Source organism: Chenopodium album, chromosome 18 (genome assembly GCF_948465745.1).
Source record: "Chenopodium album chromosome 18, dcCheAlbu1.1, whole genome shotgun sequence".
Classification (NCBI taxonomy): Eukaryota; Viridiplantae; Streptophyta; class Magnoliopsida; order Caryophyllales; family Amaranthaceae; genus Chenopodium; species Chenopodium album.
The window spans coordinates 46,835,543-46,850,196 of NC_137851.1; the positions used below are offsets into that span (position 1 = coordinate 46,835,543).

At 40.1% G+C, this 14,654-nt stretch overlaps 2 protein-coding genes across 2 annotated transcripts; both read left to right on the forward strand.

Annotated features, from left to right (window-relative positions):
• Positions 1–1,012: 1,012 nt before the first annotated feature.
• Positions 1,013–5,992, forward strand: LOC145590961 (calcium-dependent protein kinase 29-like). The gene is made up of 8 exons (XM_081647342.1): positions 1,013–1,910; positions 4,004–4,147; positions 4,356–4,508; positions 4,608–4,723; positions 4,855–5,022; positions 5,159–5,286; positions 5,486–5,585; positions 5,693–5,992. The coding sequence occupies exons 1-8, from the start codon at positions 1,034–1,036 to the stop codon at positions 5,786–5,788; spliced, it is 1,782 nt and encodes a 593-aa protein (XP_081503468.1). The 5' UTR covers positions 1,013–1,033; the 3' UTR covers positions 5,789–5,992.
• Positions 5,993–10,110: 4,118 nt separating this feature from the next.
• Positions 10,111–14,180, forward strand: LOC145592243 (uncharacterized). Its single transcript, XM_081648696.1, has 2 exons — positions 10,111–10,295; positions 13,589–14,180. Exons 1-2 carry the CDS (start codon positions 10,111–10,113, stop codon positions 14,178–14,180), a joined length of 777 nt encoding a protein of 258 aa, XP_081504822.1.
• The last annotated feature ends 474 nt before the right edge of the window (positions 14,181–14,654 follow it).

The following is a 14,654-nucleotide window of genomic DNA, read 5'->3' on the forward strand; positions in this document are numbered from 1 at the left end:
CATATCAAATTTAATCACAAGATAATAATTTATAATATAATTGTTCTTTTTAACGAAAATATTTTTTTACAAATAATTAAGGTGACTATAATGTCTGGAATTAATTTTTAATACTATTCGACTTTTTTTGACTTAAAATTGAAGAATTACAATGGTTAAACATTAACTTAGCAACTTTATATAATTTTGAAATCGATGAACGATGACTATTTTTTCTTGAAGATGAAGGTTTTAGGATCAACATGACATAGGTTGAAGATGAAGGTGAAATTCGACTCATTAAAATGTTAATAAAGTTACCAATGATATAGATTGGTTGAAGATGAAGTATTTAAAATTATATAAATTTTTTTCGATTTTAATTAAAAATAAAAAAATTCATGCTTGTTAAAAAAAAAAAAAAAATAAAATCCCTTAATGACTGTGTAGCTTAGGTGTTGGATTGAACGATTAGGATTAGACAAATGAGATATCAATGGTCTAGATTAAAAATATTAGTGTAGTCGACTATAGTCGTCCGTAGTTGATGACTATGCTAGAATTTTTACCCTGGCTATCTTTTACCTCATGAATCTTCGCAAAACAGCTCAATTGTCCTAGTCATTGCATCTGATTATACACTTAAACAATCAAGCTCTTATTAGTCTGTAAATAAAGTTAGGCTGTGTCATCTTCAAAATATAAGGTCAACAAATGTTAATTGCTTTTTTTAACTCTTAAAAAATAAAATACGTACATTTATACTCCTACTAATATTTGTTTATATATTTTTCCCTCATTAATGTTGTCAATAACTAAATGGGCTCCTTAAACATGACTAGCCACTACACACATTAGCCACCTTATGGCAGGTCCAGTTAAAGCTTATCAGACGTGCAAATATGTAAAACTACTCATTCTCCCAATTTCTTATTGTATCGATTTGTATGTTAATTCTCTACGATAAAGTAATAATAAATGATTATAAGTAAAATACAAACTACCCCCACAAGAGAGGAGGAACAAACAAAACACAAAAAATAAAAAGTGATGAATGATCAACTCTCGAAGGCAAAGCAAAGCACCGAAAACATTGAATATGAAAGTGGACGACTCTATTCTAATTCCTTCCTCCAATTCTAGCTCAAACCTTCCTTCTTCACCCCATTTCTTACTCTTTCTCTCTCTCTCTCCCTCTCCAGACATGGGAAACTGTTGTTCAGGAGAATTCTGGTCTCCAAGCTCTTACGAAATAGCAATCTCAGACACTTCTCCACCAACCCGAAGCCGAAACCGAAACGAATCATACTACAAACCCCCACCACTCCCTCCTATACAAACACCAGCTACCCCTCCACCTCCGCCGCCACCACGAACATCAATTCCCTCTCCTTCCTCCTCTACTATGTCTTCGGTCCCGGAACACGGCACGATCCTAAACAAACCCTATGTAGACATCACCTCCATCTACCACCTAGAGAAAGAGCTAGGAAGAGGGCAGTTTGGCATAACATACTTATGCACAGAAATTTCAACAGGGTTGAAATATGCATGTAAATCAATATCTAAGCTTAAACTGAAGCGTAAAAAGGATATTGAAGATGTTAGAAGAGAGATTTTGATAATGCAACATTTAAGTGGACAACCAAATATTGTTGAATTTAAAGGGGCTTATGAAGATAAAAATAAATTGTATTTAGTAATGGAACTTTGTTCTGGTGGAGAATTGTTTGATAGAATTGTGAGTAAAGGCCAATTCTCTGAAAAGGAAGCTGCCGTTATTTTTAGACAGATTGTTAATGTTGTTCATGTCTGTCATTTTATGGGTGTCATGCATAGAGATTTGAAGCCTGAAAATTTCTTGTTGGTTAGTAAAGATCATGATTCTCCTTTGAAGATTACTGATTTTGGTCTTTCCATCTTCATCGAAGGTAAGTTAATATCCTGTTTCCGTACAATTATGATATACACAACCTTTAGAACTGAGAGATTGTTATATACACCTGGGTGCACGGTACACCCATGAACATTTTATTCTTATTTTGATGATTGTTATTTATTTAATCATCAAATAAAGTGTAAAAACTAACTTTGGGTTAGTTGGGTGCACGTCTTACCCGGGTGTATATAAAATATATATCTTAGAACTGTTTAACATAATAATTTAAGGAGTAATTATTATCTGTTGATTGGTTTGTATGTTTGTCTTTCTTTATTTTTAGTTTATATCATTTTCTTTTTTTGGTGGAAATTGTTTTTCATGTTACAATCTTAACTTCTTTTTGAGTTTTTATTAGGTTACAAAAGTGCCAATTACAAGTTATTGGGAAAGTTAGAATTTCAACTTACAAATTATAAAAAGTGGAATTTTGTTGGGATAAACTAGAATATAAATGTAGCATATGCGTAGCTTTTTTTTTTTTTTTTTCGAGAAAAGCATATGCGTAGCTTTATGCTGGGATAAAAAGGAGTATAATTTTATTTAGGCAATGATATGTATGAAAAATTGCAAAGTTTATATATTTTATATGGACATTAATTCATTCTGAAGGAAGGTATATATTGACTATTGATGAGTAATCAAGCTAGCATAGAAGATACTTGGCCTTGAATTTGATTGATAGTAAGTCCAAGGGTGCAACATATCCCACCTTTGTGTAAAATGGACGCATTAAATTATAACTTTATTTTTGATATTTTATTTGATTTTATTATTTGTTTTATCAATTTAAAATCACAAAATGGAATTTAAATGGCAAAACTAAAACTTTTTTATTTTTTCGATCGATAAAAAACTCATGCAATGTGCAATTTTATTTTCCTTTGTAAAGGTTGTTAATTTGTTACCGTATACATTGAGGGTAGGGGATGGATCTCAATGCCAATATATGTGACCAAACAAGTGGAATGGTTCTAATGATTCCAAACTCATTTCAAACATGTACTTTTTGAAGTGAACCAATTAAGTATCTTCTAACATAACTCAATCAGATTTTTTTTGTTAGGTGTACAAATGTCATTCGAAATATAAGGAAATAAATACTACCTCTGATTTTTTTTAGTTGCAATATTGGGTATTATTTAAGAGATATAAAATATTCCAAAGTTGCAACTAAAAAAAATCGGAGATAGTAAATAACTTTACAGGATTATAAACATGCACAAATTTGATTGGTTTGTTATTCATGAGGTTTATCACCTGGGAATTTATACTTAGGGATATACAGATAATTTAACTGTGTAACACATTTGATATATTTTCTTTAGATCAAAGGGTAGAAGTAAGCATTTTACTAGGGTTCTTTTTTTTTTTTTTTTTTTTTTGTTAATAATAAAAAATAAAAAAAAAGTACAACCCAATCAAAATTTGGGGAAGAAAACCCAAGCAAAATTAAGGGAAGAAATTGTAAATTTTTAATGGAGATATTTTTCATGTATAACTCTAGACAGCAACCTGCACCAAAATGTTGTCTTAGGGTCATAAAAAGGGGCCAGTCAACCAAATCAAGTCAACTTATGTTTCCTAAAAAACGAAGACTGAATTATTGAATAAAAACAAGCACTAACTTAATTAATTAAATTGGGATTATGAAAGAGATGATTATGGTTAACTAGGATCATTTAAGCTTGTTTCAACCCAATTGTTACGATTTATGTCCTCGTCTGCCATCAGTTCAGCAAATAACAACAATTTCCCTCAGTTGTCATGTTTAGACAAATAAATATTTTCCTATACATACATCTCACTGATGTTATGTCTGATGTAGATAACTTTTGTATTTAGTTTCGCGCTGTCATGAAGAGGTGTTGTTGAAAATGTCACAAGCTGAGTAGCTTATGTACTGTACCTTAACTGCAAGTTAATGCCCCATTCCACAAGATGCAATTATATCTTTTAACTTTGGAATTTTTGAGTCTTAAGTAGTGTACTGTTTCTTTTAAGATTTTTCTATATAATCGGACTCAGTATGATGTTGGAACTATTTGGGTTCATCAGCAGTGATCAGTCAAATGAAAAATGCAGGGAAAATATACAAGGAACTTGTCGGAAGTGCATATTATCTAGCGCCAGAGGTTTTGGAACGCAACTATGGGAAAGAAATAGATGTGTGGAGTGCTGGGGTCATTTTATACATTCTTCTGAGTGGAGTTCCTCCGTTTTGGGCTGGTAAGCATATACTTCCTGAAACTGAGTTCGACGTGTTTCATGCTGCTTAGCGAAAATTATAAGATTGTTATAGCAGCCTATAGAGATGTTGTAGATTAGATGAATATGCATTATGAGGGGATACTTGCTTAATTTCATTTATCTGCATTCTGTAACCTGCCCATCTCATCTCTTTGGTTCTGATTCATAGTGTTTGCGACTGTTTCAGAGACTGAAGCTGGGATTTTTTATCAGGTCAAGAACGGGAAGCTTGACTTGAGTACACATCCATGGCCTTCAATTTCTGCTGGTGCCAAAGACTTAATAGCTAAAATGTTAGACAGAAATCCTAAGGCGCGTATAAGTGCTGCAGAGGCACTTGGTATGTAATTTTTTAGCTCAACTAAGGTTTGATAATAGAGAATTTTGACATGAAAACTGCTTTTGACTGCCCACAATTTACCTATTACATATGAATCAGAACATCCATGGCTCAAAGAAGACAGTGATGCTTCTGAGAAACCTATTGACAGCGCGGTTCTTATTAGGATGAAGCAGTTCAGAGCAATGAACAAACTCAAGAAGCTTGCTCTCATGGTAACATACCAAATTCCTATATATTGTTAGAACATCTATATATTGTATGATCGACAACTGCTTGTGTTAAATCCAAAATTTGTTAAGCTAGTTGTACTTGTTTCTTGATAAAGTGAATTTGATTGATGAAGGTTATGGCAGAAAATCTGTCAGATGAAGAAATCAAAGGTTTAAAGGAAATGTTCAACAACATTGATACTGACAGAAGCGGTACAATTACCATAGATGAACTTAAACATGGCCTAGCAAGGCTTGGCTCAAAACTCAGTGAACCTGAAATAAAGCAGCTAATGGATGCTGTAAGAAATCAATCAACTATCAGAATTTGATAATCAATAATTCTTCATTACATTATTTGGAAATAATGCAAATAATTCATAGAATCCTTATAAATCATACCTGCGCATCCATATTAAGTATTGTGTTTTCTGTCAGGCTGATGTTGATAAGAATGGAACTATTGATTACATGGAATTCATTTCGGCTACTATGCATCGGCATAGATTGGATAAGGAAGAGAATATGTACAAGGCTTTCCAGTTCTTTGACAAGGATGGCAGTGGGTTAGTATGCTAGAACATACATTGCATTAATCTTTTTTCATGTTCTGTTTTTCTTAGGCGAAGATGAAGTTATACTCCCTCCGTTCCAAAATACCAGGACATGTTTAATCTCAACTTATTACAGCCAAAAAGCAGGCAACTGAAGATGAATTCTTTATGGCTAACAACTAAATATATGTATCATCGTTTGATATTGTAGGTATATAACAAGAGATGAGCTGAAACAGGCAATGACAGAATATAAAATGGGAGATGATGCAACTATTGACGAAATTCTTGATGATGTTGACACTGACAAAGTAAATTTTCTTTCTCAACTTTCTTTGCACCCTTGTGATTTCTATGTTTAAGTTGTGATTCGACGATAGGCTTGTTATATGAATGATGTTTGGTGTGCTGCGCGCAGGATGGAAACATAAATTATGAGGAGTTCGTAGCAATGATGAAGAAGGGCACACCAGATTCTGATGGAAAGAAAAATGAGTTGTTTGTATACAAGTGAAAAGGGTGAAGGAGAGCTAAAATTAATTATTTGTGCCTTGTATATTATTGTTCTGCTTAATTGATTATTATCTCGTTGTTGTTTCCTAAGATTAATAAGCTGCATATTTGTTACAAAACTTGATCAAAATCTCATCAATCATGTATGTTTACTTTTTATTACAGTTAAATTTATGCAAAATTTCAACTATAAATCCCACAAAAAGTATGTGGTAAGTCTCTTGGATATAGAAACTGGTTTGCATACTGTGAAATATTGTATGTTTGGGTCCAATTTATGTCAATTGGGCCGGTCCATAAATGATTCAACTACAAGTCCAAGGTTAAAGGTTCAACTCTCCAATCCATGCCAAGTCAAGTTAAGGGTCCAATCAACGTGGCAAACCAACTTGGCTCCAGCCCAATTCTCCTTATTGTGCTAAGGTATAAAAGCCTTCACTTCTCTTACATTGCATTCACTTACAAATAGCCTCAAGCAATTAATAATCTCTTGCATAGCACTTTCTCTCTCCACACTGTACTGACTTCGGTATCGGAGGGGCCTTCCTCGGCACAACCCCCGAGGCCAGTTTACGTGTGTTTGCTGTGCAGGAAACCCTCGGCCCAACGTCACTTGGACCGAGTCCAGTCTTCAGCCCACTCAAAAGGACCTTGCCGAAGGTCCCATTATTTTACTCGAAATAATTTGGCGCCGTCTGTGGGGAAGACTTTCAAAAACTAAGCCAGTCTCAATCGTTCTACTTAATCTTAGTATCAATGGCTAAGAACCGTAAGAACAAAAAGTCAGACAGAAGTGGCCCTTCTTCATAAAGAAGAGTCGCATGATGTCAGAGAAAGGACCACTCTCCACTCCGTCTCCTCCGCCTTCACCGGTAGGCACTCCTCAGAAGGGGCCAGCTCGAAATGGTCGTCGAGAGAGAGAACTCAATCTCCCTCTCATCATTCTCAGCGGACGAACTCTCAACGTCCGAGCCAATCCAATGCTCGAAGCCAGCCTTTGAGCATCCATTCTCATTCCTGTTCTCAGCCGAGAACCCCTCAAACAGGGCCCTCGACCGAGGAAATAGCGAGAGCACTTGCGGTTTTCATGGAAGCCATGAAGGCTGAATTCATGCCACCTCCTTGTGACCGATCACCTCCGCATACTAGGCATCAGCGGAGGAGAATCAAACAGGAGGGGGGAAAGCCCCAATCCTTCAAGGAATTGGAGGATAAATGGGAAGAGGATACTTGGAGGACCGAGAGGGAAAGGAAAAAGAACCCACACTTTTTCAAGGAGTCCAACACCCAAAATTACCAGAGCCACAAAAGCAGCAGCTCTACCTCTCGGCCAGAGTCTGCCCGCCGAAGCAACTACGACCGCCTCGGCACAAGGGAATCGAGTGTGCACAGCCGCCTCTCTTTCCCTGACCATGCCGAGGCTCGTCCTGAATCTTCCCGGGCGGGGACGAAAACCACTTCTAACTCTCTGAGAGGGCGGAGCGCGGTCCCAACGGCCAGGAACAAGGGAAAGGTCGTAATGCTTCCTACCAGTTCTCCATTCGAGCAATGGATTCTGGAAGAGCATGTGCCGACGGTTAAAATTCCGTCGCACATTACTTATGATGGCACTTCGGATCCGAAGGATCACATTGCCTCTTACGAGGGGCACATGCATCTGAACCCCAGGTCCGAGGCGACCTGGTGCAAGTACTTTCCTACCACTCTCAAGGGGGTCGCGCAAGCGTGGATTTCTAGAAGGGTCAAGGAAGGTTCAATAATTGGGTGGGACGATCTGTCCACCAAGTTTAAAAGTAAGTTTTCTACGGCAAATCGCCAAGAGAAGACAACTGCCGAACTCATGGGTTTGCAGCAAGGGGAGACCGAAAGTCTCCGAGACTACGTGACCCGCTTCAACAACGAGTCGTCCGGCATTACAAGCTTGGACCAAGGATTGGCCCTTTTTGCTTTGCAACACGGACTTCGAGCTGGACCATTCCTTGACTTTGTGGTAATGCATCCCCCGCAGACTTTGGAGGAAGCTCTGAACGCTCCGGATAAATTTATCTGAGTCGAGCAGTGGAACAAGACAAAAACCCACCCCCAAGCTGGGGCTGGGAAGCAAAAACAACAATCGTCTAAAGGCCAAGGCTAGAAGCAGGGAAAGGGAAAAGCCCCTGAAACATCTTCGGCCGAGCCGAAAAAGGACAAGTCTTCCCCTCAGACGGGTAGATTCGAAACGTACACGCCGCTCGCCCTAACCTGCGCAAAAATCTACAGCGTAACTAAGGACGAGCATAAGTACAAAATGCCGAGACCGCTTCCTCAGTGGTATCAGCAGAAAAATAAAGACCGGTGGTGTGAATTCCATGAGTCCCCTGGACACAACAACGAGGAATGTATCCAGCTAAAGGACCAGATCAAAGACATGGTCCAAAGGGGATACTTGAAAAAATACCTCGCGGATCATCGCAAGGAGAAGAAAGCTGAAAATGCCGAGAAAGACTCTCGGCAACAAATTGACTTCCCCCGGACAAACAACAAGGCACCGGAGAAGGAGGTGTACCCTCCAATCCTAGCCATTTTCGGAGGAACCTGTTCTCGGAGGGAGAGGAAACTTCACCTTAGGGCGCTAACCCATCAGATGAACCACACCGACATTCAACCTCCTCAGGTGCGGTGCCGAACATGAAGTTCACACCCGCCGACTGCCGGGGGGTAACGTACCCTCACGAGACCCCCTGGTGATCATCACCACGGTGGCCAACTACAACGTTTGGCGGACTCTCGTCAACGGTGGTAGCGGAGCAAATATTTTGTTCCCGAAAGGCCTACGACCAAATCAAGCTGAAGACCAAGCACCTCACGCCAGTACCCTACCCGGTATCTGGATTCAACGGGTCTTCAACTTACCCTAATGGGAAGATTACTCTTCCTGTCACCATCGGCCGCGACGAAGCAGCCAAGAATGTCATGGTCGAATTCTTGGTCATTGACGCTCCTTTAGTGTACAACGTGATCATGAGGAAACCTATGATTCACGAAATTCAAGGGCTAGTCTCTACGTACCATCAGATTATGATCTACGTTTCAGACATCGGCTACCCCGAAAGAATTGAGGGAGCCAAAAGGAAGCCCGAAGGTGCAACTACCTCAAGCCATCCATTAGTCGTTCGGAAGACGACGACAATGAGGATGAGGAGGAAAAAGAAAAAGAAATGGAACGAAGTACGAAGAAGCCGAAAGCCTGAGTGCTTCGGCCCAAAGTTCTCTGGCAAAAGAAAAGTCGCCAGGGAAAGAAAAGGTTGGTCCTTTGTTTGAGCCGAAAGACTTAGAGGGCCAGCCGAAGAAGAAGTCCGGGAAGCCTGCTGATATCGACAGCAGGCCAGATTGTGAAGAGTCCGACCTCAAAGCAATGGAGCTGGACCATCAGACTGAAACGATAGAGTTGACCGAAGGAGACTCTGAAAAATGCATCACGATCAGACTGGATCTCGATCCGAATGTCCATGTTGAGCTCGTCCAACTCCTTCGGGACAACAGAGATGTGTTCGCTTTCTCGGCAGCTGACATGCCCGAGATTGATCCGAACCTCATCTCCCATAAGCTTAACGTCGACCCAACTTGTCGGCCTATTAAGCAAAAGAATCGGAATTACTCCGCTAGCAAGAACCGAGACATCGCAGCCGAGGTCAGAAAATTGCTGGATGCAGGCTTCATCGAACCTTGTCAGTATCCAGAATGGCTGGCTAATGTGGTGATGGTTCATAAGGCAAATGGCACCTGGAGAATGTGCGTTGACTTCACGGACCTAAACAGGGCTTGTCCAAAGGACTTCTACCCCTTGCCGAGGATCGATCAGCTGGTCGACTCAACAAGTGGGCATGCTTTGCTTAGTTTCATGGACGCATTTTGGGGTACTATCAGATCTTCATGCACCCCGACGACCAAGAAAAGACGGCATTCGTCATGAATGCCGGGGTGTACAATTATAAAATGATGCCCTTCGGATTGAAAAATGCGGGGGAAACATATCAAAGGCTGGTGGATCAGGTCTTCGCCGATCAGAAAGGCCAAAACATGGAATTCTATGTTGACGATTCCATCGTCAAAAGCAAAGAGGATAAAGACCATGTTGCTGACCTGGCTGAAACCTTCGCCACCTTAAGAAAGCACCAAATGAAGCTGAATCCGAAGAAGTGTGTCTTCGGCATGAAGTTTGGAAAATTCCTGGGATTCATGGTCAGCAAAAAAGGGATTGATGCCAATCCTGCCAAGGTACAAGCAGCGCTCGATCTTCCCGAGCCGAAAACAAAGAGGGACGTTCAGCGGCTCACCGGAAGAATGGTTGCCCTTTCAAGGTTCATCTCCAGAGCCTCGGACAAGGGACTACCCTTCTTCAAAGCCCTTAAACTCTCAAAAACCAAGGAGCTCATCTGGGAAGATGAACAAAAAGGGGCCTTCAAGCAGCTTCAGGAGCATCTAGCTCAACTCCCTACGCTGGCTCGTCCAGCTGAAGGGGAAAACCTGTACTTGTACGAGGCAGTCAGCCCAGCCACTATAAGTGCGGTGCTGCTGAGGGAAGAAGAGAAGATTCGGCAGCCGATCTACTTCCTCAGTCACACTCTGACGGATGCCGAGACTCGCTACCCCCTACTCGAAAAAGTTGTTTATGCAGTAGTGGTGGCCGCTCGGAAGCTGAGGCCCTATTTTGATTGCCATCAAATAGTGGTCTTAACTGATCAGCCGCTGGAAAAAGTCCTCGGCAAAATTGAAAAATCCGGTAGGCTAGCCAAGTGGGCTTTTGAGCTCACTGAGTTCAGCATCAGCTACCAGCCTAGGGCAACCATCAAGGCTCAAGCTCTAGCAGACTTCCTGGCCGAATGCTCGTACCAAGAGACGCTAAACGAAGAAAAGAGAATCTGGACCGTTTTTACGGATGGATCCTCCACCGTAAATGCTTCGGGGGCAGGGGTAGTGATAACCTCTCCCGAAGGCAAATCCTTTGAGTTTGCACTCAAATTTTCATTCAAAGCTTCGAATAACGAAGTCTAGTATGAGGTAGCAATCGCTGGCCTAGAATTATGTATCTCTCTGGAAGCCGAACATGTCTGTCTCAAGACAGACTCTCAGCTCGTTGCAAATCAGATCCGAGCCGAATATGAGGCCAAAGAGCCCTTAATGATAGCTTACCTCGCGAAGATCAAAACAATTATCGCGAAGCTTAAAACCTTTGAAATTCAACTGATCCCAAGGGGTCAGAACGCACAAGCCGATGCACTATCCAAACTTGCAAGTTCAACTCTAACCAAGCTGAACTGATCCGTATATGTGGAAGTGCGCCGAGAAAGAAGCGTTAACGAAGCACCTAAAGTGTGCTGCGTTGACCTAGAGCTAAGCTGGATGGACCCCATCCTAGCTGTAGACACCCAAATGTGTCTCCCCAAAACCAAACCCAGTGATGAATACCTTTTCCGTCGAATGATAATCAAACGAGGTGAACGTGTGAAAGGTCAAGTGTTGCGGTTAGTTTTTATTAAAATTCTTTCTTTCTGTTTTCGAAAACAACTCTATTTTATGAAAATACTCAATCCAGTTTAGTTTAGTCCACTACAAGGGTCCAATAATAGTGTAGTTGGATGGGGCTTGCAAAGAGCTTTCCAACGATATATTATAAGCCCAATTCCGATGAATAATGAGGAAGTTATGGCCAAAATACTAAACTGGGCCCGGTTTGATCTTTACATGCGGCCCAATGATGTAGGAGAGGGCCCAATGTTAATTATTATTCCTAAAGTTATTAGAATTAATTATAGTCTTCTAGAATTCTCTAGAAGGTTCTTTTAAGTCCTAATAGAATTAGAATTAATAATTATATTTTGATAAGTTTTATTTGGAATAAGATATTATTTTATGAAAAATACGATTTCAATTTTCATATGGACTTTACAAGTCAATTTTAATTGATAAGTGGACTCCGTGTTTGAAAGCGCGTAGGAATCCAGGCTGTCGCCAAACGACAGGCCTGTCGCTACGCGACAAGGTCGGATTTGCGGCGACAACGTGGAGTTTTATTCCTTATCAAATTCTACCTATTTCCGGACTGTTTCTTATAAATAGGGTCCTGAACCTCCATTTTTATTGATTCACAATCATCAATTCTCAATCGTCAACAATCAATATTTTCTCTAAGCTCTCATCTCTCTAACTTTTCACAAACAAAATTCCTCATACATTAGATCTAGAAACACCTAGCCGAGTTCGAAGTTGCCTTCGCCCTAGACGTGAAAGGTTATAATTTCTGAGGATTTGGTCCCAAATCTCTATTTCAATTATTTAATTTGATTGTTTGATTTTATACTTTTCCTTGAAGTTACTAACGCGTGTATTTTGTTATTAGAAAGAGGTACGAGGTATCAAAGTGTGTAATCTTATTGCTTTATTCTTATAGAAAACATGTTTCAATTTGTTTAATTCCTAGCATCATGTTAGGGGTGATATTATTGCATTCTAGTATCATGTTTAGGGTGCCTTTTACTCTTTTCTAATATCTTGTTAGTATCATGTTAGGTTTAAAGCTTTGATTTTTATTGTTTAGTGACATGCTAGGGTTTGTTATTAATCTTGTTAGTATCATGCCTAGGATCTTGCTATTAATATTATGCTTTAACATGATTATGATTATTATAATTATTATGATTATAATTATGATGATGATTATTATGTTGCTTGATATTATATTTATTGTTATTGCTTGATCACGCCTTTTATGCATGTTTAAAGGGAATTTGTACTTGTAATCACGCTTAATAAGATAATTAATAATCTAGTTTAGGCTAATATGATTATAAGTCAAGTGATCACAAATAATAGTTTTATTTGTGCATTATATTCAACCAACATAGATTAAACAGGTTTAGGGTTAATCTAATGTTTGCATGTTAGTCAGAAGGCGCACATGAATACGAGAAGAATAAAGTAGAGGCCTTTTTAGTGCAGGTTCAATCTCTTTTAGGTTGGATTTGTACCTTCATCCCCGAACCCTATTTGGTTCAAGACCTTTTGGAGTTAACGATCTCCTGGATCGTTAAGGGGTGTAACCTTCACCTGTGAACGGTTTACAAGTTCCTAAAACTTGTTGGCGACTCTTTTACTCTAGCTTCCTTCCCTTTGGACGCCACCATGCTTAAGTGTATGATCACAGTGGGGTTCAAGCTTGGGGTTAATGGCTTGAAATATTCCCTACACTAGCTTATAAGCTTCGGGGAGAAATTCCCGAGGACAAAAACTTAGCCTCCAAGCTGAAGCGTACTTGCTCAAGGTTCATTATCTTCAGGGGAGAGCTTTTGAAAAAATCTTTCTCAGCCCCATTGCTAAAATGCGTGGGACCAACAGATGCTGATTACATCATTCGGGAAATCCATCTCGGCATCTGTGGGAACCACATTGGGGGAAGAAGCTTAGCCCATAAAGCATTAAGGGCAGGGTATTACTGGCCCACCATGATCTCAGATGCCAAGGAGCTGGTCAGAAAATGCTAAAAATGTCAAAAATTCGCACTAGTTATCCATCAGCCAGCCCGAGATCTTCAGCCGATCTTGAATCCGCTTCCGTTTTCTCAATGGGGGCTAGATATCTTGGGTCCCTTCCCGGATGCTCCGTACTAGAAAAAATGGATGATAGTCGGCATTGACTATTTCAGCAAAAAAATCGAGGCTGAAGTAGCCTCGAACATTACAGAGCAGACTGTCAGAAAATTCACCTGGCAGAACATTATCACTCGCTTCGGTATTCCGAAGGTCTTTATCTTTGATCATGGAAGGCAATTTGATAATTTACCGCTGAGGCGGTATACAGATCAGTTCGGCTTCAAATTGGCATACTCAGCAGTGTGTCACCCGCAAAGCAACGGTCAAGCCGAAGCTGCCAATAAGCAGATCCTTAACGCTCTCAAGAAGAGGGTTGAAGATCAAAATTCCAAATGGTTAGAGGAATTCCTTGGAACTCTCTGGTCACTTCGGACAACTAAGAAAGAGGCTACGGGCCATTCACCCTTTGAGCTGGTGTATGGAGCCGAAACCGTCCTTCCAGTGGAAGTCGGCGCTGAAAGTCTCCGAGTGCACCATTTCTCGGCTGAAAACGAACAACTCATGAAGGAATCCCTCGATTTCCTAGACGAGATCAGTTACTCAGCGCGAGATAGAATGGCTGCATATAAGCAGAGGATCAACAAATTTTACAACCGAAGAGTACATGCGAGGCCTTTTAAAATTGGAGACCTTGTCCTTCGGAATGCTGCAGTTGTGCAGAAGAGCCGAATCCATGGGAAACTGTCAGCCACTTGGAGGGACCCTACGAGATTTATGATGAGCTTCAGCCAGAACATACCAGCTTCGACAGTTGGATGGAACTGAGCTGAAAATCATTGGAATGCTTATGTACTTAAGAAATATCATGTGTAAACCCTTCGGGGCGGAACAATCTTTGTAAGTGCATATTTTATTATTAATGAAAAGGCCTCCGAGCCACCATTTCCATAAATACTTGCTAATTTCTTATTCATTTATTTTTCTGTCTTTCATCTACTCTTTAAGGGTTCTTCTTCGGCACTGTCCGAAACATTCGCCATTTAGGCACCATGTTTCGGGTTGCCGATAAACCCGCCTAATTTAGAACATCAATCTTCCAACCGAAGCAAACGCTTCGGACAAACTTGTTCTTGAAGGCAATGAGTCCATGGACGAATCTAGGGTATTGCCTTAGCTGACCATTGTACCTCAGATGGTTATTGTTTGAGACATTGCCTTAAGTTGGTCCTGTGTCTCAGATATCCATTCTTTCGGATAGAAAAAAACAAAGAAAAATTGCACAAGTATTATAAATATTGT